The sequence below is a fragment of the Anabrus simplex genome, chromosome 1 (assembly GCF_040414725.1).
Source record: "Anabrus simplex isolate iqAnaSimp1 chromosome 1, ASM4041472v1, whole genome shotgun sequence".
Classification (NCBI taxonomy): domain Eukaryota; kingdom Metazoa; phylum Arthropoda; class Insecta; order Orthoptera; family Tettigoniidae; genus Anabrus; species Anabrus simplex.
In genome coordinates, this window is record NC_090265.1 from 187,197,453 (window position 1) to 187,221,329 (window position 23,877).

At 38.4% G+C, this 23,877-nt stretch overlaps 1 protein-coding gene across 5 annotated transcripts in view; it reads left to right on the forward strand.

Annotated features, from left to right (window-relative positions):
* LOC136885463 (prostaglandin reductase 1) overlaps positions 1-23,877 on the forward strand; it is a 125,719-nt gene that overhangs the window by 22,498 nt on the left and 79,344 nt on the right. For 4 of the 5 annotated variants that reach the window (XM_067158054.2, XM_067158062.2, XM_067158027.2 and 1 more), the window contains exon 2: positions 15,071-15,181. In XM_067158054.2, the coding sequence (XP_067014155.2) occupies positions 15,076-15,181 (106 nt within the window). In that variant the 5' untranslated portion in view covers positions 15,071-15,075. Of the gene's footprint in view, positions 1-9,946; positions 10,075-15,070; positions 15,182-23,877 lie in introns of those variants that run through there. The other variant, XM_067158048.2, reaches the window with a different exon arrangement.

Genomic DNA, 23,877 nt, shown 5'->3' on the forward strand with positions numbered 1-23,877 from the left:
CCATAGAACTTTTATCACCACTGTGGTGAAAGAAAAATTTGTAAGCTACAGAAAAGTTAAGGATGAGGAACATAAAATTCTAGGTGAAAGATTTATCTATAAAGATAATAGGCACTGTTGCAGAAAATGATTTGATAAGATAATCAGCTATCGATTCACTCGCACTCATTTTATAGGCTGTTTGTATGATAGGTTCACCACTCCCAAAGGCATTTTATTACCTTCTGCCAAGTTCAGCTTAGGCCGCCCCAAACATGGATTCGGAGACCTTTTGTAGCTGCTCCTCTGGAGTACAGACGCGCTATGGGTTTGCCCCTTCCGCCATCTCCACCGTACCGAAGTCCATCTTCTTCGCCGTAGATGCCGTTGATGTCTTCACCCATAACCCAGGGCAAGGGCCCTCCGTATTTATGACCAGGGTGTCCCAGTATTTTAAAGCCCCCAGGAATTGGGCTACCTGTTGGTCCACGAGTTGTATTGGTTATTTCAACCAGCCCTACGTACTGTAGGGTCTCCCTATACACCACCTGGGTATGCGCTCTGTAGGGATCAGGTTCCCCTTGTTACTTATTGGAAGTTAACCCCACCCACAAAATGGTTTAAAGTTGAAACTGGTCTCCCGACAGGGAAGTATACTATCCCCCATACTATTCATCATAGTCATGGATGAAATTCATAAGAACATTAAACAGAAATTGGGAAGGTAGGCAACAAAAGCCATGTTGTTTGCAGATGATATAGCGATATGGGTTGAGGATGAAACGGAAGTGCAAAAACCAGTAGATGTATGGAATCAAGAGATATTTAAGATGAAACTAAGCACAGAGAAAAGTAAAACAAGACAAGGGGAGGGAAGGAAGGAAGGAAGGAAGGAAGGAAGGAAGGAAGGAAGGAAGGAAGGAAGAGGAAAGATAAAACTGAATGGTAAAATTCTGGAAGTGGTTAAAAGTTTCAAGTACTTGGGAAGTGTGATCACAGATGATGGAAAGATAACTGAGGAAATTTGGAAAAGAATACAACAAGCAAACAGCTTCTACCAGAGTGTAAGGGGTATTTTGTGGAACCAAGATGTCCCAAAGAGATGCAAGAAAGTATCATGTTCAACCTATTATGAACTCATACTAACTTATGCAGCTGGATCGTGGACTACAACAGAACGAGAGGAGAGTAGAATACAGGCAGCGGAGATGAAGTTCTTAAGAGGTATCGAGGGCAAGACCAAAAGGACAGAATTAGAAATGAAGAGATAAGGAAAAGGACAAGAATCTTGAAACTTCAAGACACAATAGAAACAACAAAGCTAAAGTGGTACGGGCATATGATTAGGATGGGAGAAGAGAGAGTGCAAAAAAAAAATTTTTCAGGAAGTTAACAGGAAAGAGACCACGAGGAAGACCCCAAAAGAGATGGACTGATTCTGTGTGGGAGTGCATAGAGAAGAGGGGAGGAAAACCAGAAGATGTACCTAAAAAAGGAGAAGAGTGGTGGAGAGACAGGTAGCGATGGAGGTCCTTGATTCACAACCCGACCTGGAAAGCTGGAAATGGGAAATGAAGATGATGATGATGATGATGATGATGATGATGATGATGATGATGATGATGATGATGATGAATCAGCTATGTGGGGAATGACACAGAAAGGGTGGTTGTTGTAGCAGGTGATCTGAACTTATGAAATGTTAACTGGGAAGGGAATGCGAACGACAGAAAGCATCACCAACAAATTGTGAATAAGTTAATATGGGAAGGACAATTGAATCAGAAAGTGATGGAACCAACTAGAGGGAAAAATATTCTAGACGCGGTGCTGATAAACCTGTATGAGCTTTATAGAGAAACTGAAGGCTCAAGTTGTAAGACTGCAGGACAGAATAACAGCGCAGCGACTGAGATGGTATGGACATATACGACACATGGGAGATAACAGGTTAAAAAAAAAATATATATGTATGATTTAAAACTTGAAGACAAAAGACCAAGAGAGCGACCAAGACTCAGGTACAGGGACATGGTGAAGATTTACATTCAACAGTGAGGACATACTTTGGAAAGCATCGAAGAAGGAGAGAGAGAGAGAGTGTGTGTGTGTGTGTGTCAGATGGTATAAGAGACCATGAAGCTGTTTTTGTTATGTTTAAAAATATGGTAAATGTGATAGAAAGGAATATTGTAAAAGTAGGACTATTAAGCAATATCTTATGTGTGATAAGTGAGGCATGGGGAAAAATTTTTAAAAAGCAATTATGATCGATGGAAAATGGTAAATAAAAAATGAGGAGTGTGAAAACAGGTATGTACCTTTAAAAGTGGTAAGGAACAGTAAGGACCCATTCTATTATAACAAGGAAATAAAGGGATTAAGAAGGAGGTGCAGATTAGAAAGAAGAGTTAGGAATGGTTGTGGGAGTAGGGATAGATTGAAATAGGTTACTGGGAAATTGAATTTAGCAAAACAAAAAACAACAGTGATGATAACATAATGGCAAACATACTTGGCAGCCATATGAATAATAGGGAGCAATGGAAGGATATGTATAGATACTTTAATGCAGAAACAGGTTCCAGGAAGGGCATTCCAGGGATCACTAATGAACAAAGGGAATGTATATGTGAGGAATTACAAAAGGCACAAGTATTCTGTCAGCAGTATGCAGAGGTAAGTGGATATAAAGATAATGTTCAGATAGAGGAGGCAATTAATACTGGTGAATTACTGAAATTTACCTATGATAATAAAGGCATTTACAAAAGGTTACAAAAGTTAAAAGCTAAAGAGGCAGCTGGCATTAATAACATTTCTTTGGATATATTAAAGGCTATGGGTTGGGATATAATGCCATATCTGAAATACTTATTTGATTACTATCAGCATGAAGGAGTGATACCATATGAATGGAGAGTTGAAAAAGTAGCCCCAGTAAACATGGGGAAGGGTGATAAATATAAACCAGATTATTAATGGCCAGTCAGGTTGACATGTGTTGTTTGTTAGCTCTGGGAAGGCATTTTTTTCTGATTATATCAGACACATTTGTGAAATTACGAACTGGTTTGATAGAAGGCAGTTTGGGTTTAGGAAAGGTTATTCCAGTGATTATGCCAGCTGCCTTTTTAGCTTTTAACTTTTGTATCCTTTTGAAAATGTCTTTATTATCGTAGGTAAATTTCAGTAATTCCCCAGTAGTAGTCACCTCCTCTAACTGGACATTATCTCTATATCCGCTTCTTAGGATTGCAGCAAGATATAGCAGATAGTTTAGATTTAGGAGGTCAAATGGACTGTATTGCTATTGTCTATCTTTGTATCCACTTGTAGGATTCCAGCAAGATATAGCAGATACTTTAGATTCAGGAGATCAAATGGACTGTATTGCTATTGACCATACCAAGGCTTTTGATAGGGTAGATCATGTGAAATTACTGATGAAAATGAGGGCTCTTGGACTAGACAAAAGAGTGGTTGAATGGGTGGCTAAATTTCCAGAAAATAGAACTCAGAGTATTAGAGTAGGTGAAGTGTTACCTGATCCTTTAACGATTAAGAGGGGATCCTGCAGGGCAGTATTATTGGACCTTTATGTTTTCTTATATATATATATATATAAATGATATGAGTAAAGAACCGAAATCGCAGATAAGGCTATTTGCGGATGATGTTATACTGTATAGAGCAGTAAATGTTGCAGGATTGTGAGCAACTGCAGTGTTGTGAGTGAGTGTTGTGAGTGTTGCGAGATGGACAGCGGACAATGGTACGATGGTAAACAGGATGAAAATCCAAATTGTAAGTTTCACCAAAAGAAATAGTCCTCTCAGTTTTAATTACTGTGTTATCTGCACACTTTTTAGCGATAGATTTACACCCTAGTGCTGAATCGGTCGACTTTGGTTATCTTCGAGATTCGTATTGGCAACCTTTGAAACACAAACTAAGAATCGCTTATCATCGCTGTGCGACATCTGGCATACACTTTAAGTACTCGTACTGTTGTTGTTTACACAGCAAAGCCAAACTATAGAATTCATGCTAGGAACACGTTTCGCATCGGGCGTTGGCGTAAGATAATAAAGGTTTAGAAAATTCATATCGATCGATCATATTATCGATTCAATTCAGATTTCATTTTCATTCAGTTGGCAGTACTACCGGAACCGGCAGTGCTCCCTTCTTACTCCTCAACCGAGTACAAAAATCTGTCACTAAAAAGTGTGCATACTCTATCTAGGTGTTAATATAAGGAATGATCTTCACTGGGGTAATAATTTTAGGGAGATTGTTAAGAAAGGTTACAGATCTCTTCACATGGTTATGTGAATAATTAGGGGTTGTAGTAAGGATATAAAGGACAGGGCATATAAGTTTCTAGAAAGACCCAAATTTCAGTGTATGGGATCCACACCAGGACTACTTAATATGAAAACTGGAAAAGATCCAAAGGAAAGCAGCAGATTTGTGATTTCCAACAAAGGAGTAGTGTTACAAAAATGTTGCAAATTTTGGGCTGGGAAGACGGGAGTAAGGAGACGAGATGCTCGATTTTGTGATATGTTTTGAGCTGGCAGTGAAGAGATGGCATGGAATGTCATTAGTAGCCAAATAAGCTTGAGCGGTGCTTTTAAAAGTAGAAAAGGTCATAATATGAAGATAAAGTTGGAATTCGAGAGAACAAATTGGGGCAAATATTCATTTATAGAATGAAGAGTAAGGGATTGAAATAAATTATCAGGGAAAATGTTTGATAAATTTCTGAGTTCTTTGAAATTTTTTAAAAAGAAGCTAGGTAAGCAATTGATAGGGAACCTGCCACCTGGTCGACAGCATAATCATTGATTGATTGATTGATTGATTGATTGATTGATTGATTGATTATGCCACCTTGTCGGGAGGTGCATGTTGTAGGGTAAATTGATCAGAGATTTTCTGACAATATACGTAGGCCTATAAATTTTTACCATGGAGGTTAGGCATTGCGAATTTTAGACTGCAACCCATGCTGAATGGGAATATTGCAGCTCAGTGACATTGTAGTTTCTCTTGGCAATGCATCTGAGATTTTAAAACTAAAAGGTTTTGTCCCTACAGTTCCACAGCAGCTTATCACATAACAGCAGTCTCCAGGTACAACTTTTTCTTTGTGAATATGCTACACTAACTACCCTTACAATCCTCTGTTAACAACCAGCAATCTAGCCTCACTTGCTTGTAAAATTTGGACTCCCTCTGAATAGTTTATGTTGACTAGTTTTGTAGAACATTTGATTCAACACTGAACTCTTCTATGGAAGGCTTATGGGATTGAATCCTTGCACAGTGGGTCATTATTTAAGGGAGTTCAAATGTGAAAGACCAGTCTGATCTGGTGATGAAATGTTCTGATACTGATTTTCTGTTATTTAAATGTAAAAAGGGTTTCGCAAAAGCTCCATATATTTTACTGATACATTGGCATTATTATTATTATTTATTTATTTTCACATCATTATGCCCAACTGAGGAGCACGCTTGAACTTATTTCGCTCATGATTTTGCTTTCTTCTCTTCCCAAAATCTCTTCAACCTCTCACTGAAATTCTTCTTAGTTCTTCTGTCCAGGTTTTATTAGTTCTAGCTTTTGGCTCTGCGAAACAATGATTATTAATCAGTGTTCTGAAAGCAGATTGATGCTTCACAGTTTCCTCATTGATGTTGATTTCCTGAAGATCTGATTCTATTTCGTTTAGCCAGTTGTTCTTGACTTCCAGTTTTAGGGCAAGAATTAGAATTCTTTTGGTCAGTCTATCGTTGTTCATTCTCAGATTGCGACCATAGAATTTCAACCTCTTTTTCCTGATGATGTCTGAGATTTTTTCAGTATGGCAGTAAATTTGATGAGATTTCCTTTTCATCCATATTCCCTCTGTGCAGACTGGGCCGAAAATTTTCCGTAAACTTTTTCTTTGTTGCTTTTCTATATGTTTCATGAGTGATCTACTGCCAATGATTAAGGTTTCCAATGCGCATAATGCTTCTAGTTTTATTACTGTATTATAATGTCTTAGTTTTGTTTTCCGAGATAATGATTTTTTGTTATATGTGTTCCAAGTGATTTGATATGCTTTCTGTAATTTAGTAATTCTCTCCTTATTTGCTTCATGATTTAATCCAGAAGGTTGAATCATTTCTCCAAAGTATTTGAATTTATTTATTTGGGAAATTTGTCCAAATTTAGTCATCATAGCTTGCCCGTCTAGAAACCAAGAGGCTCCTTCGATGTACTGGATTTTTTCATATAATATTTGAAGTCCTATTTTGGCTGCAATTTCATGTAGGTTTTCGAGGAAGTGGATTGCTTCTTGCCTATTATTAGAAAGAATTGCCAGGTCGTCTGCAAAAGCTAGACACTGCACATGAATTTTTTTTCAGTTGTCTGCCAAGAGTTATTCCTTTTAACTTCTTTTTCCCGGTTTCTGATTACTTTTTCTAGAAAGATTTGTGACAGTCCATCTCCTTGTCGAACCCCTGTGTTGACATCAAAAGGCTCAGATATTTCTCCTAAGATTTTAACTTTGGAAGTAGTGACCGTTAATGTTTGTCTGATCAATTCTCTTGTTTTTCTGTCTACTTTAAATTCTTCGAGTACTTTGAAAAGTGTCTGTCGGTCTATGGAGTCATATGCTTTTCTAAAGTCTACGAAGGTCTGGTTTTGCGCATTTGTAAGATAGTTTTGAGATTGAGTATTTGTTCTGTGATGATCTGCCCTTTCTGAAACCTGCCTGGTATTCTCCAATGAACTTTGGAAAAACATTTGTAGGTAAGTGATACCAAGGAGATACCTCTATAGTTGTTGATGTCAATTTTATCACCTCTTTTTGTGCAGTGGATGATTTAGTGCACATTTCCAGTCCTCAGAAATCTTTTCCATGATCCAGATATCGCTGAGAATAGCATGAAATTTCGAGGCAAGACTTTCGCCACCAATTTTCCACATTTCGACAATTATACCGTCTTCACCTGGAGCTTTGTTATTTTTCAGTTCACTTATAATTTGTTTGACTTCTTCTGATGTAGGTGGTTCTGAATCTGGATTTGATGTGTTTTTCAAAGGTGAGTTGTTCTCCGAGAGATTCACAGTTTAAAAGTTTCTGAAAATGGTTTGCTAACAGTTGCAATTTTCGTGGTTATTTGTTTCTTGAGTTCAATCCGGACATTTGAAACAAAGGCTAGGTGCCTGGTAATTTAATATGTCTTCTCTGAAAGTTCTGTAAAAGTTTTGTATGTTATATTTTTGTGAATTCCAGTTCAATTTCTGCCAATCATCTGTGATTACATTTGCTTTCCTCACATGTGGTTATTTTTGAGGTTTGCTTCTGGATCTTAATGAATTCCTGCCAAGTTTCCCAGTTCTTGTTCTAAGTTCAATGGCCTTGTCGCAGGTTTCATTCCACCATCTGTGTTTGCGTTTCCTGGGAGGCATGCCTATACTTTTAGAACCTTCTACAAATGCTTTTTTGAGTTCTAACCAGTTGGATGGAGTCTGGTTGGAGATATTTGCAATAAAGGTTTTCTTTAAGATGTTCTGGGTTGATTCACAGTTTCCTGTTTGTTCTGATTTTGGGTCTGTTAGGTTGAAATTTGACTTTAACTAGAGGTAAATGGTGATCAGAATCATAACTCCTTTCTTGACTTTAACATTCATAATTTCCCTTTGATTTTTCTTAGAAATTGCCAAATGATCTAACTGGAATTCCCGTAAATGAAAGTTAGGAACTCTTCAAGTCATTTTCTTTTGTGATAGTGTCACGAAATGAGTTGACATTAATTTTAAATCAAAACTCTTGCAGAAGCCATTTAATCTTTCTCCATTTCTATTGGTTCTGTGGTGAGCCGGATAGAGTCCCACAATGGTTCTGAACTTCTTTTCCTTGCCAATTTGGGCATTAAAATCTCCCAAAATGATTTTGATAAGATGCTTTGGAATTTTGGCTGTAGCTTCCTCTAGTCGTTCCCAGAAGGCGTCTACTTTCTGTGGATCTTCTTGATTGTAGTTGTTTGTGGGTGCATGTGTGTTGATTAGTGTATAGGCTTTGTTTCCTGAGTTAATTGAGAGTAATGAAATTCTTTCAGAAGGAGACGTGAAGTTCAGTACTGATTTTGTAAGATTTATCTTCACTGCAAATGCAGTACCAAATTGATCTGGTGTGTTAGGGAGGGAGATTGCTGGTTTATCTTTGTAAATTCTGAAACTGTCTGAATCAAAATGATTTTCATCAGCATACCTGATTTCTTGGAGTGATAAAATTTGGATGTTGAATTTATCTAGTATGTTTGTTAGTTGTTTTAGCTTTCCAGTCTCAAGAAGAGTATTGATGTTTAATGTGCCAATGAAATGTTTGCACTTTGGGCAAAGAGATTTGGGAAGCTCTGATCCATTCCCGCATGATATTCTCGGTCCCTGAGAATCCAATGGCCGAGAAAGACTAGTATGAATACTAGGGCCTGGGGTAGTAGTGTCCTGAACTGACGTTTCCATCATGCTAGTAAGTTGAAGAAAATGGGGAGATTGACCTTCGTCAACCTCATGATGTTTTCTGGCTGTACCTGTTATTGGTCCACGAGAGGTATTTTATGTGCCCGATAGAGGAATGGGAAAACCCTATTATTATTATTATTATAATAATAATTATTATTGTTGTTGTTGTTGTTGTTGTTGTTGTTCTGCCTGCTGTCTTGATGGATACAGTGCTTTTGCATCCATCTCTTGGCACAGGCCAGAGTAAAGTGTAGCTTCCACTGAAGTCCCAGTCTCATCCATGGCTGTGACAATATGGAAGTTGCTGGGGTATGGATAGTGCTGAGTAATGACATTCAGAGCACGACTAGTGCATCTGAGTGTTGTGAAAGGTGCTGCTTATAGGGTCAGTCGTGTTGCAATAGTACTTTCTGACCCAGTGAGGAAAGCATTGGCAAACTACCTCACTCCTCATCTTGCCTAGTACGCCTCATTTTGGTGCTGCCATTGGTTTTTGGGGTTTTCTTATAACCGCATAACCTTTGGTGGTGCTATTTGAGGATCCAACCAGCCTCTGGGCTGATGACCTAACAGACATTATTATTATTATTATTATTATTATTATTATTATTATTATTATTATTATTATATATTTTTAATTATTATTGGCTTTATGTTGCACCGACGCAGATATGTCTTATGGCGATGATGGGACAGGAAAGGGCTAGGACTGGGAAAACCATCTTCAGGGCTGCCGACAGTGGGGTTCGAACCTACTATCTCCCGAATACTGGATACTGGCCGCACTTAAGCGACTGCAGCTATCGAGCTCGGTATTGTTGATGTTGTCGTTGTTGTTGTTTAGTAATTTTTTTTGTGGGAATATTAGCAACAATATCATTTCAAAATCCTTGTTTTACATTTATCAGAATTAGATGGTAGTGTGTGATAAGACCTAAAATAAGTGGATCCTTCTGTAGTCACATTTTCTATAATTTATGACAATATCTATCTGTCTATCTATCAGTTATTTTTGACATACTCCTTGGTGTCAAGAATCTAGATTACATTTCATCACTCTTCGGTTCATGAACTAGAAACTATTTGTTAATGGATTGTATTTGTGGTGTCTGCTCTAAAAATTAATATTGAAGCTAAGATAAGTGCTTCTGGATGTTTTTGTTTGAAAGAGAGTAAAGTAAACCCTAATGAGAGAGATCAAACTGTCAGAGGATGGTCAGTCTGAACCTTGGATCTTTGAGGACAATATGTTATCAGCCTAAAATGAACAATGCTGATGATTAAAATAAAAATCTTGAGTTCATTGAAATTCATGATATGGGATGCAGTAATTTATCATACAGGATACTGAGCAACTTCAGCAGCTTTGAGGTAACAACAGGTGGTGGGCCCTGTCTGCCTAACTACTTCCTGGTGAGTCACTGGCCTCACCTTGGACATCCTGTGGTGAATCATAAATTTGAGCTCTTCATTTACATTCTGTTGTCTGTGATTGCATTCTGTCTGCTGCTGTGTGGTGGTATTATTCATGCATCTTTGCTCTTGAATCAAGATTAGCACTGGTACTTGTATTTTGAATAGTTTCTGAACAGTTAGGAAATTTGACAAAATAACTGATGAAGAAATTTTTTTCATTCATGTTGCATTGATATGTTGTAGATTCTTCCAAGTTTATACCAGTAATAAACTGGTGAAAATATAATTAGATAATTTCCAGTCCCTGTTATGAATGATGTGAAAATATCGCTCATATGGTTGGTGCATGCATTTCAGTGGGCTTGGCAGACTGATATGTAATAGCAACTTCTGGCTCGATGAGTAAAGCAATGGGAAACTACCTCACTCCTCATTTCCCTATGATGCCTCTTCAGTGAAGCCTAGGCTATACATGATAGCTGTTGTTGGAGCTGTGGAGGATCAAACTAGCCTTCGGGCTGAATACCCAACGTATACATACAAGATAATTGCAGCTAACTTGCCGAGACAAAGTCCCTTCATTGGAAGGTTCTCCCTAAAAACAAGTCATTTCTGCAGTCCCTGCATTAGAAATTAATGTTGTCATTATCAGCATCAGTTATTGTAATTTCTTTAGCTATTACTACAATATGAACTTCTCAAAATTTTAAATTTTCGAACAGATTTTGTGTGTTTAATTGAACTTCATATCTAGGAAAGTTTGCTGCACAGTTTCTCACATTATTCATATTTCTCATATTATTAACTTAGGCCTATATCAGTACCAAAATTTATTTAAAAGCTGATATCTTCTTTTCATTATTTTATTTGAATAATATTTTAGATTAATTATTATCTGCAATACTCATAAACAGAAGGCCTCATGTTACAAAACATAAATATCTCTATGCTCTGTAAGTAAATAAAATAGGTACATGTCACTACAGTTTTGTTGGGTCTCTTGTCACAATGTCATTGTTTTACATTTTATTTTTGTATTGTTTCTGCTTGACTATAAGACTTACAGTATTTCTACATAGAAATTATTGCATTCAAGAGATGGTGGGTTTGAATCCCACCATTGGCAGTCCTCAAGATAGTTTTCCATGGTTTTCCATTTTTGCACCAGGCAAATGCTGGGGCTGTGCCATGGCTGCTACCTTCCCAATCCCTCTCGCATCCTTGTGTTGTCAAAAACCTTTGATGTGTTAGTGCAACATTAAACCACCAGGAAAAAAAAAAAGAGAGAGAAAAGAAAGAAGTTATTATCTATGTGGAACCCTTTGTATCAGTCCTCTATCTATAGATTAGATTCAGTACAACATGAATTTCTTCATCTGTATTAGTTTAGAGCAGGGCTCCCCAATGATTATATAGCCTTAGAACAATTGTTAGATCTACACAATATTTCACAATGCCATGAATTCCTTGCTACACTAGTAAATGGCAATTTCATGGGCTACTTGCTAGGAAAAATATACCAACTATGTTCCAAGGCCACTCATCTAAAGGAAAGCAGCCAAGGAAACATAAGAATAACTATATCCAAATTCCTTTTTGCCACGTGCAATTTGCCTGTACAGATTGCCCTAAGATGACAGATGGCAGTAGAAGCTTAGAAAAAGGAGAATAGCACTTGTTCAAAGCAAAAATAAATAGAGAACAAAGTTCCACCATGTGGTTGATAGACGCCAGCACACTTAGAGCTAATTTCAAAACCACGTCACTTTACGTAAGTACTGCTCTGGTACAAAGTTAAAAACGTACATGTACGTCCGTACTGCACTGGGCCAAGTCAACAGATGGCATTAATGTACGTCCGTACTGTTCAGTGGGTTAATCATTGCCCCAGAGGAGTGCGACAGGCTTCGGCAGCCGGCACAATTCCTATCCTCGCCGCTAGATGGGGCTTCTTTCATTCCATTCCTGACTCAGTCGAATAACTGGAAACAGGTTGTGGATTTTCATTTTCAGGGCCACTAAGGACCGCGAGATCTCAATTGTTTGTATTCTTGCGGGCCCACCAGGTTTTCATCCTTTCAGAGTGTGCTTTCTTCAATGCATCACAATGGACATGCTTCAGTTGAGTTGGGACTTCTTGGTGAGCCTGTCTAAGTTTATGTTTGAGTGGTGCTCTGAGTTGCATATCTGTTTCTAAGATTCCATACTTCATTTTGAGACTTCTGAAGTAGGATAATAAACATTTACAAATTCTTTCAGCTGGGAATGTGAAGAGGTGATCGTAAAAAGTTATCCTTCTCTTCTGGATTACGCTTGATATCTTCTCAGTGTGGGTGTATATTTCTAAGTTGCTCCAAAGTCTGTAAACACCATCTTTGATTATAAGCTATAAATTTTTTTTTTTTTTTCTTTCCATGTTCAAGTGCAATTATGAAAAATAAATTGACAAGTAAATAATATGAGTATTACATCAGTCTTGGGACTAGTTTCAGCCACTTAGTTGCCATCTTCAGCCAAATAAAAATTAAACAGATCATGTGATAACTAAAACATATGTATACAAGACAATGTTGCAGAAATAAGTATAACATTAAAATACATATAATAACAAAAATTGTGGTTGTGATCTTCTTGTCATAATACAATGTATTTAAGCTGAGTTAGGACCTCAGGCAAAGAAGTAAATCTGGAAATGATAGCCAGAATTAGGAATGAATAAACATACAGAAAAGAAATTAAAAAGGAGGAAAATTATTTATGAGACTCACCTCTATACTGAAATGTACAGTCTATCTAATGTCTGATGTAGAACAAACACTGAAATGCTGGAGGAAGCAGGTAGGCCATGTAAGGAGTGGATGGGGAACAAGCACTGACTTGTTGTAGGAAGCAGGCAATGTAAACAAAGGAGTAGATAGGGAGGGGAGGTGAAGGAGAATAAAGAAGGGATGTAATATTATTTACTTGATTGTATTTTTGTTAATTTATTTCTTATCACCATCGTTGAGGTTGGGACCAAGAACTTTTCAGATAATACTCCTTTCCTTAATTGCCAGTTTTCCAATCAAGCTGTGTGTTCAAAGTGTTAAACATTCTGCTGCATATGATACTTCAGGTCTGATTACAGTTTGATAATGTTGAATTTTTGCATTTTGACAGATGGATGTTTTTTTATATATGTCAGAAGGCTGTTTCAAACTTGTTGACACATCTTAAGATGGCAAACTTTTCAAAATTGTTGGATTCAGCCCATTCCCCAAGGTAGTTGGATCTTTCCACTTTCAAGATGCTACCATGGGTAGTCGGAAGATGTGCTGGAGCATGTACTGTACGATGTTAGAAATGAAGTGGGTTTTGGTATTGAAGATTTTGAGGCCAATCTTAACTGCACACTCATGCAGGTAATTGATTTGTTGAGTCGCTAGTTCATCAGAGGAAGTAAGGAGAGTGAGGTCATCTGCAAAAGCAACACAGTCAATATTAATACCATCACGAGTTCAGCCTATTTGAACTCCATTAGGAATTCCTTTAGATTGGAGAACATATCTCCATTCGTGGATGACCCTCTTGAGAGCACAGTTGAAAAGTAGTGGTGAAAGACCATCTCCTTGTTGAACTCCTGTTTGGATTTGAAAGGCTTCAGAAATCTCAGATCTGAATTTCACTTTGGAAGACGTACCTCTGAGTGTATTTTAGATGATCTGTCGGGTTTTGTTGTCTAGGCCAAATTCTTGGAGAACTTGGAAAAGGATTGTGTGGTCAATCGAGTCATACGCCTTCTGGAAATCTACAAAAGTAATAAATGGTCTGGCTCTGAGTTTCAAACAGGTGATAGTCATTTTTAGATTCTGAGTTATTGTAATGAATATTCATATTCTTCAAGTCTGTATTATGTAGGTAGGTCCTTTTCTGTCTGTCTCTCTCTCTCTCTCTCTCTTTCTCTGTGGGTTTTTTTTTCTTAGTAATTTCAGTTTTAATCAGTTTTAAAGCATTAATAGGTAATAATATGTATGTGGTTAAGTGTAAGAGAGTGCCAAGATCACTAACATTGCCTTGGATATCAAAAATAAAGTCAGCATGTGGCATTTTCTCATCAGGTGATAAGAAACTCACAGTAGGTGATTGTAGTAACTAACACAGTTTCTTTTCTGTGTTACATAGCATACAAAATTAGTAAAATATTTACTTTTAATGTTAAAAATTTTGTTTTGCTTATAGCAACCACACTTGTTAACATAACAAATCGGAATTACTGTATGGGTGGTACTTCCACTGGATCTTTCCGGATGAAAAAGCATTTCAAAATGATGTGAAACAATACCTGTTTTCCAGGAACCCACCAATCTGCCCATAGAAGTATTTTTACTTATATAGACAAATAAAAATGAAGACTGTGTAAATGTGGCATTTGCAACCATTTCTGTGTTGCTGTTGACTGGCATCGGTCAGCTGTTATGGAAACAAGTTTTCTATTCTCTGATAGACCTTGCATCATGTGTGCCCACAAGGGTGCCACCATGGTTGAATATAAGAAAATTGTGCAGTTTCAAATTATTGTGGTTAACGCCTTTAACCTTACTTTTGTCACTTCATCACTTGTTTGTTATATTTCAGCAGAACTCCAGGGGATGATAGAGGCCTATTGGCTGCTTTGCCACCCTAACCTGGAAGCTTATGCCTCCAGATTCCCTTTGCTCCCCAAGCCCGATTGTCACTAGCTGGACGTAACCAATCCAAGCCAATGGTATTGTCACTAGTTTGGGCTTGTAAAAACTGTGGCCTTGTCACTAGCAGGACCTAAGTTCCTAAGTTGTGGACATTGTCCATATGTTGGATCTCTAACCTATCTTTCACGAAGGGTCAACAGAATCTTTATCACCATCTGTGCTACCTAGTGGCATTTTTACAATTTCAGTGACTTTGAGCTCGATAGATAGCAGCACAAATCAAAACAAAGAAATGTTCCAAGGTACGCTATTTTCAAGGTACAACAGTCTCCCCTACATACATACATTTTCTCCTGCTAACTGTAATTTTTCATGAGCCATTTTTTGCAGCTGTTCTTTCCTGTTTCCTGTTGTCTTTCAGTTTCCTAAAGCAAGTTTTTAATACAATGCTAATTGAGGTTTAATTCATTTACAGGAGAAATGCCAAAAACAAGAAGATTTGTCCTGGCGAGGCCATTTGAAGGAGAGCCAAAAGAGAGTGACTTTGAAATTGTAGAAGAGGAGCTCCGTCCTATAAAAGATGGAGGTATGTGGGAGAAAAAAAAAATTGATTATCAAAGATTTTTAAGAGAAAAATATGAAGATTAAATAGCATATGCAAAAAATTATTATTACATTGTGCCACCATGTGTACTTTGAACTTAGAACTTTCATATATACATACATACACGACGGGGGTACCCAAAAATAACCGGACGTAATTTTCTGCGTGCCTCACTCTTGTAGTTTGGGCTTCTCCCTCCAGGTGGGTGTTCAGTAACCCCTCCTGAGTAAGTACGTCAACCGACATGGGTTGAGACAGTTGTAGCGAGCCTCTGTGACAGTTTTCGTGCAACATGTTTTTTGACCTCTTCGATTTTGTCATTTTGTGAATGGTGAATCAAGTCTTCTACTTGAGTATTTTGGGTCAGTTGCGTAAGAGTGTTCAGTTTAAACAGGCCAATTTGTGACAGAATGGAGACTGGTTCTTCCACCATGACAATGCTTTAGCTCAGACAGCCATTTCTGTGTGTGATATTTTGGCAAAAAATGCATGAGACTGCTTCCTCATTCACCCTACTCACCAGATCTCACACCTTGTGATTTCATTATGTTTCCCCAGATGAAAAAGGAGCTGAAAAGGAAACATGTTGCAGACATTCCAGAGGTGAAAAGAGAATCGAAGGCGGTGGTGCAAGGCATCCAAAAGAATGGGTATGAGTATGAAAGGTGTTTCGCACAGTGGGAAAAGGTTTGAACAAATGTATAAGTGTTACTGGGGAGTATTTCGAAGGTGACTAACATTTTTAACTCAAAGAAATTAATTCTGTATTGTTTTCTATTGTTTTAAGAGGAAGGACAACTAAACCATCCTGAAGATTGGGGTAAATGTTTTTGAGGATTTTAACTGAAACAATAATTGAATGTGGTTTGATGGAGAAAGGTGTGAATGGGGGCAGGAAGATTCATGGTTTGAGTTTTACTGGTAGTGTAGTGGCCACATATTTGCTTGGCTGGATTGTTTTAGTCAAGCCAGTGTAGAAAGTTGGGCAGAGCCTGCATTGAAGTGGTAGATGTTGTAGAAAGTGCAGCCATGACAACTTTGTATGGGTTAAGACTTGGTGGTGCTGGGTATTTGTATATCGTAGGACTTGCTGCAGTTGTGTTCAAGGGGAAAGAACCAGAAGGAGGTGGAGGTGGGGGTTAGTGTGGTTCATAGCGAGTGAGAATGTTTTTGCTCTTTGGTAGGAATCTGAATATAACTGGAGCTTTTTGGAAGAAGATCAAGGGTGTGGGATGAGGGTGGGAGAAGTTGGAAGCTTTCTTTTAACATATTATGTTTGATTTTGTGGAGATTAGGATGATCCGTGTTTATGACGGATACTGGGTTTGGTTGCTTGGGGAGTCATGGCTCAAAATCTGGCAGTCAACCAGTCGGGTAGTGTAACCATTAGCAGTAAAGGCCTTCCTCGAATTGTTGTAGGAGGCATGGACTTTAGTGGTTGAGCGAATCTATTTCCCCACAATCTCCCCCAGATAGCAAGGCTGATTGATAGTGATCATTTCATTATTATATGGTTGAAAACTGTTGTAGTGGAGGTACTGTTGATGGTTGGTGGATTTGATTTATACAGAGGCAGTGAATCTGCTATCATGGAAGTGGAGGTCAGTGTCAAGGACAATGAGAGATGTAGGGGAGATCGATCAAGTAAGGTGAAAACTAACAGACAGAGAGCTGTACACGTTCTGGATCAAAAGGGTCCAAGAGGTATGGTTCAAACTAGCTGCACTGCAAAATGCTGAATGATTGCCAGGCACCTCACAAATTGCTTGATTCAATCCATTTCTGCACGAGGACATCATCCGACTTGGTGGCAGACTACAATTCTCAGATTTGTCTCACAGTGAGCAACACCCAACGGTCTTGGATTTTTATTTATTTATATCATGTCAGAAGCAGAGTAAAAAAAAAAAAAAAGCTATTTGTTTAGGACGTCGACCTATGAAGATCTTTTGCCCCTACTTGCACCATATGTGAGGAACCTGTGTGTATTATGTAATGGTGGAAGTGTAAAGTGTTGAAAGTGAGGAAAGGAACATTAAGGATGACACAAACACCCAGTCCCCAGGCCAGGGATATTAATCATTTACAATTAAAAATCCCTGACCCGGCCGGGAATCGAACCCGGGTCCGCCGGGTGACAGCGGACACGTTGCCCCCCACACTGCGGGGTCAGACAGAAGCAGAGTTACATATAAAGATGTACAAAAAATATTTTGTCGCCTCAAGCAGCTCTTTCTCAGTACACGTGGCAGGACAAAGATGGCAATCTAGCAGATGGGCCATAGTCTGCCCTTCACCACAGCCACTCAAAACAGAATCCACTGAATATCCCCACTTGTGCAGATTGGTCTTCCACCTAGTAACACCCAAGTGCAGCCTATTTAGAGATCTCCAAATCGTCCAGTACTCCATATGCCCAGCTGGTAATTCTTCACAAGATGTTTACCATTCTACAATATGCTCAACCCTAGCTTGCCACTAGGTGAGTTTTGCGTACTGTTGTGTTCCTTCAAGTTTTTGTGCGGTCTTCAGGAAACTTTTGCATGATCTTAACCTTGATAATGCTGGTTGGAGTCCATGCAGTGGATGAGCTTGGGATTTTAATGATTTGGTCTTCTCCTCATGGGCTGCTGCCTCATGCTTGATGTCAGGAAGTGCGATGCCAGCAAGAGAGTACAATTTTTCTTGCAGTGCAGGTTTTAGACAGCCTGTGATGATACGACGCGTTTCATTGATTGCCATGGCCAAGCGTACTCTGCTGCCAAGTAACATAATGCTAGTGCTGAGGATGGCCATCATCGGTTCACCGAATTGATCATTCAAGAGACCCACATCATACTTCACCATCTAGGAACATGCATAGTACTGGCAGAACTATGTGAAGAATTCTGGATTCTGCAAGCTCGACAAATAACAAAGATTTTGCATTCCTGTCTACCATGCAAATTAGCACACAACAGCAGACCGCAGATGATTGAGGTGCCATTACCAGCAGACCACAACACAGTTGATGCAACTTTCTCTTTGACCAGTATCGACTTCACTGGATCCCTGTATTTGAGATGCGGCAGCAATGTTAACAAATCATACGTTTTTTTCACTTGTGCTGCCACCCATGCCATTTATCTAGAGCTATGTATAGACATGTCTACAGATAGTTTCTTGATAGCCATGCCGAGATTTGTCACCAGACAAGACGTGCCGTGCCGCACCCTTTATATTCCAACAACACCCAGAAGTTCCTCGCCACTTATAACGAGCTCACAGAATTCAACAAGATTGTGGCTGACTCCAGGATGCACCACCACTGTGCTCGCAGTGTGATCCGTTGGAAGGTCATCGCACTGGGGGTGGCGTAGTAGGGATGCTTTTGTGTAAAATGATGCCTAAGAAAAGTACTTGGTTCTTCCCAACTGAACGAAGGGGGTCTCAATACAATATTGACAAGTATTAAAGCCATTCTCAATAGCAGATCATTCTCTTGGGCTACAGACATGGGAGAACTTCTGACACCATCCCATTTTTTAGTTGGGGAAAGGCTAATGTCTATTCCAGAAGGACCAGAACCGAGTACAAGAAAAAATCTGGTAAAAGAATACAGAACCCAACAAAAGGTCTTGGGGAACTTTTCACACTTCAACTGAGAAGTAACCAAGGGGATAAAAATCCGAGGACTGAAATGCATTTGCCCAAGATCAAAGACATTGTCCTTCTCCAAGAAGACGTCAGACCCCGCCACATGTGAAAGAGAGCAAGGATAGAAGAGTTGCGCCCAGGGAGAGACAGATGCCCAAGAACAGTTATCCTGCAGCAGCCTGACAACACACTCATTACTTGGCCAGTTCAGCCGGTCATCTCTTTGGAGATAGACCAGGGTAAGGAGGATGTTGTGGAATGACACTTGTTACATCATCTATGAGATATTTGTGTAATTGTATATAGTTGTATTTATTTTGTGACAAGAATGAGCTGTGATAATAAAGGTAATGTTATAAACTTAAATTATACAATGTATACAACATAGGTAGTTACAGTGATCCCCATGAAGAACTTTCACTCCATCAACACAGTAACTGAAACTGAGAGGACTTTTCCTCTTTGTAAAACTCACAACCTAACTTTTCACCCCATTTACCATCACAACACGGCAGTTCTCGACAAAGCGCAGCTAAATAGCATTGAGGCAACAATCATCGTTATCAGCTGAGATGGTTAGGCCATGTTCACCGCATGGGTGATACCAGGCTTCCCCACCAAATTCTTTATGGTGAACTTTGCTCCGGCAGTAGACCTCATGGAGCCCCTCTTAAGCGTTTTAAGGACCAGCTGAAACACATCATGAAGACAACTGGTATAGATATACAGACATGGGAAGAATGTGCTGTGTACTGCTCACTGTGGCGCAACACTACATCCACCACTGTCAACTTGTTTGAAAAACAACGCCGCAGACATCAAGAGGCCAAAAGACAAGTTAGAAAACTCCGTCAATTACAACCCCGCCCTCCTCCATCCATTCAGTGTGATTTGTGTGGACGTATTTTTTATGCCAGGATTGGTCTGTTTAGTCATCGTAAACACATCCATAAACTGAGTTGAACTGGTCAATGTATGCAGGAAGAAGTTATATATACTTGGATTGAGTTACAGCTGACGACAACGATTGCCTGCTGCCCATCTCACATCTCGAGGTCATTTTGCAGTCACTCATAATCTTTTAAAGACCCATTATATTATAACAGAGAAATAAATAGATATGGTGGAGGTGCAAGTTAGAAAGGAATGGTTAGGGATGATTATGGAAGTAAGGAAAGGTTGAAGAAACTTACTAGGAAATAGAATTTAGCAAAATACCCAGCAAAGAATAACATGATGGCAAGCATAATTAGCAGTCATATGAATTTTAGGGAAAAATTGAATGGTATTTATAAGTATTGGCAGAAACAGGTTCTAGGAATCATTAATGGATAAGGGGAGTGTATATGCAAGGATTTAAAAAAGGCAGAAGTATTTAATCAGCAGATTTAAAGGTAGTTGAACATAAGGATAATGTTCGGGTAGAGGAACGGACTAATACATGTGAAGTACTGAAATTTACGTATGTTAATAAATACAAAAGTTGAAAGCTAAAAAGGAGCTGGAATTGATAAGATTTCTGGGAATATTTTAGAAGCAATGGGATACAGTACCCCATCTGAAGTACCTATCTGATTACTGTTTACATGAAGGAGCTTTTATTTCATTAATATTTTGAATTTGATTATCCAGATTTTTGCTTATTCAGACAACCCCTAGTATCAATTAGTCTAGATACTGAGTTCCTATTGTGCACTAATTTTGTTGATTTGTAGACAGAGTTGTAATATTTAGCTTGCAACTATTAAATTTACTTTTCTTGTCCAGCAATGCAAAGGTATTGCATGTGGTACACTACTTGTATGTATATACAGTATTTCCAACGTTATCTGTATTTTTATTTATTGTCATTTATAAACCTGAAGATGCCATGTGATTGGATGAAATATATCATTCTGTGTTTAGTGATCTTTTTGTTTCAGCTTTTATGCCTTAATTTTTTCTCTTTAAAAAAAGTAAATTGTGCTTGTCTAACAGGAACAAGTTAATTTTCTTGCTCAGTTTGAAACATAATATTTACTCAGCAGTGTCAACACTTATACACTGTAATATTATTGAAAAAAGGAATTTTATTCTTAGTTATGACTTTAGAGCAGTTTTTCAAAACCTTTTTCTTCAAAGAACCAAGTTTTTTATTAATATTTGATGTGGAGTACATACCTGGTTTAAAAATGAACTGTGACAGATTAAAAGAAGAAAGTTCTGTAGATTATCAACTCTGTGCAATGTTGCATACACTTCTGAAACTCTGCTTGGTATTTACCTTTTATCTCATTTTTCCTGTGTTTATTTGATTTTCTTCTTGTCTTACTCTTTTCAAGAATAATCCCCCACCTTCTAATTAATTTTGGGAGTAAAAGTGAGCTTGTTGGGAACTGGGAGGAAATACATCTAGAATAGTTTGGATTGATGAGGACAGAGTGAATCTGTGTAAAGATAGGAAAGTGTTTAACAATCAGTTATTAGTAGGGCTCAGATTGATATGCTCGATAAAATCTCCAGATATGCTCGAAAACCATGTGTTATATGCTCGATAGATATGCTCGAAAAACCATTATATGCGGTTAAATATGCAGAATATACTCAGAAAACGCCGTTAAAAACTATATAAAGGAAAGTGAAACGAAAAAACCAATAACATATCTTTATATACGAGCTTTATTTTCCAATTGTATGTATGATACACTGCAATATACTCGCATTCAAGTTTCAAGTATATATATGAGAAATTTTCTTATAAAAGTTACAGTTTAAAAGTTCATTTACAAAATGTTCAGAATTAGGCTAGTCAATGAAGTAGATCTGCATTGGTCTATACAACAAGAATTTTTTCTATGTTTTCAGTGTTGAATGATTTTCTTAAATTAGTCGGTAAAAGTTTCAACGATGAGAACGATCTTTCGACGTCAACTGACACGAGAGGTAAATACTTGAATGATGCTGCTTCTTGTGCAGAGTAGTTCGGAAAATCCTCTGGTGGTGCAGACTCACCACACAGTATCCTCTCCAAGTCCAAGACTGAACTCCAACCGAGATTTCGAGTCAGCACGAACTCCAACTTTTGTTTCACAGTTTTCCCAGTCTCTCCAGGCCACGAGTCGGCTTCTTGGATGACTCCTTGTATTGTAGCGACCACTTCAGCCAAATCCATCCGTCGCGATTCCAACTTTAGGATGGCCTCAGGAATGACGCTCGTGTAGGCTTTTATGACAGTCAAGGATGGCTTCAAGCCCTTCATTTTAAAAGCAGCCTTAGCTTTTGCGATGTACTTGCTGTTCGCCTCATCAAATGTATTGATCACCTGGAAAAAATACAATTGAAAAACATTAGCCAAGGAGAATAACTGAGAAAATTACAAAATTAGGCGCCGTGTGATGGAATAAACGTAAAAGGTATGAAAAGAATGATAGAGAAAACCTTGAAAATGAGAGGATTTTAAACATTTCAAATAGTCTTACATCTTCAATTGCCCTATGATTTTCAGCGTAATACAAGGCAGCCAAAATCCAAGTTCCCCATCACGTCAATATGGGCTCAGGAGGTAAAGGTAGCTCTGGATGTATCGTCTTGAAGGCACGGACATGAGAAGGAGCCTTGACGAAAATTTTCTTCACTGAAGAAATGACGCTGTTGACGCTGGACGATTTTTTGTGCAGCTCCTCAGCAACTCTGTGCATTGCATGGGCAAGACAAGTAACATGTAACATCTTCGAGTAGAGAAGCTTGAGGCTCTTTCCAGCCTCAATCATGTAGGGAGCAGCGTCAGTCACCAATGCGAGTACTTTGTTTACCTCCTCATCTGAAAAGTTTGGCCACAGCAAGCCTGAAACAGGAATGCATAAAATGAAGGGTGAACCATTCAGTTAATAGGATTCTGACATGTCGTACGACTGTAAGAGATATTTAACTATCAGAACTATCAGAGTCTTCACTGAGCATACGTAGAATGCATTGAAATTATAGTCAGACTGTACTTATTCTTTTTTGGCAAAATGCTCAAAAAATAAATTAACAAAAATATACTTACGCAGAGCTGCTTGCACTGCTCGCACAATGGTACCATGGTTTGTCACATCTAGCACCCTGCACAGAATTAGGTGGCCCTTCCCTGGTTCACTGGGACTGAGTTTCCCAACAATAACGTTGCCCATGTATCTTCCACGACTGTCTGTGGTTTCGTCGATAGATAACCAAATTGGGTGGCTTCCGATGTCATCACTGATTGCGTGTAGAACGTGGTGAAAAAAGTACCTGAATGAATATTCTTCATGAAATGAAGGTATTATCGAGAGATTACCTTCATTACGACAGATCCAGATCCATTTTAAAATTACTTCTAAATTGTTTAAACGAGAATGCGGAATACAGCAATCGTGCATGAATTCATACCTTTTCATACTCTGAAGAAACCTAATTTTTACATAGGGTTGACTCGTGAGGCAACTCTCTTCCTGCAAAGTCCTTGAAGAGAGCTCTAATCTCAGCATGTTCGACCTTGTAGAGGGGTATGTTGGCGCTTAGAAATGCCCTACAAACTCTGGAAGAGAACTCGTCTGAGTGCTGTTGCTGATTGAACAAAGGTTGTATCAGCGCTTGTGTTTTTTTTTTTTTTTTTTTTTTTTTTGCTGAGTGCCCACTTATGGCTTTATGTTGGGAAAATTGAAAACCCTTCAAAATCTTGATCTGAAAATAAATAGGTAGGTATGCATAAGTGAGAAAAAATACATTGAATGAACAAAAATAAAGCATTGTGGACTATGAAATTATTTTCAAATATTGCAGTAGAAGTATGAGCACCCTCTCAATGATCCCATGAAAAACCAGCAAATCCAAATGTCCATTTCCGCCTCGGAAATGTAAAATCCGACGATCTAACGGGTCTACACTCCGAATTCTTCGACTTCTCTCTACTTACCTAGTAAGTAGGCACCGTATGCTGCACATACGGCTTACTTGAAATTTCAACTGTCTAACCAGTAATATCTTTAAGAACGTAGAAGTAAAAATGTCAATAAGAACTTAACTCTTTTTTCGCACATTTT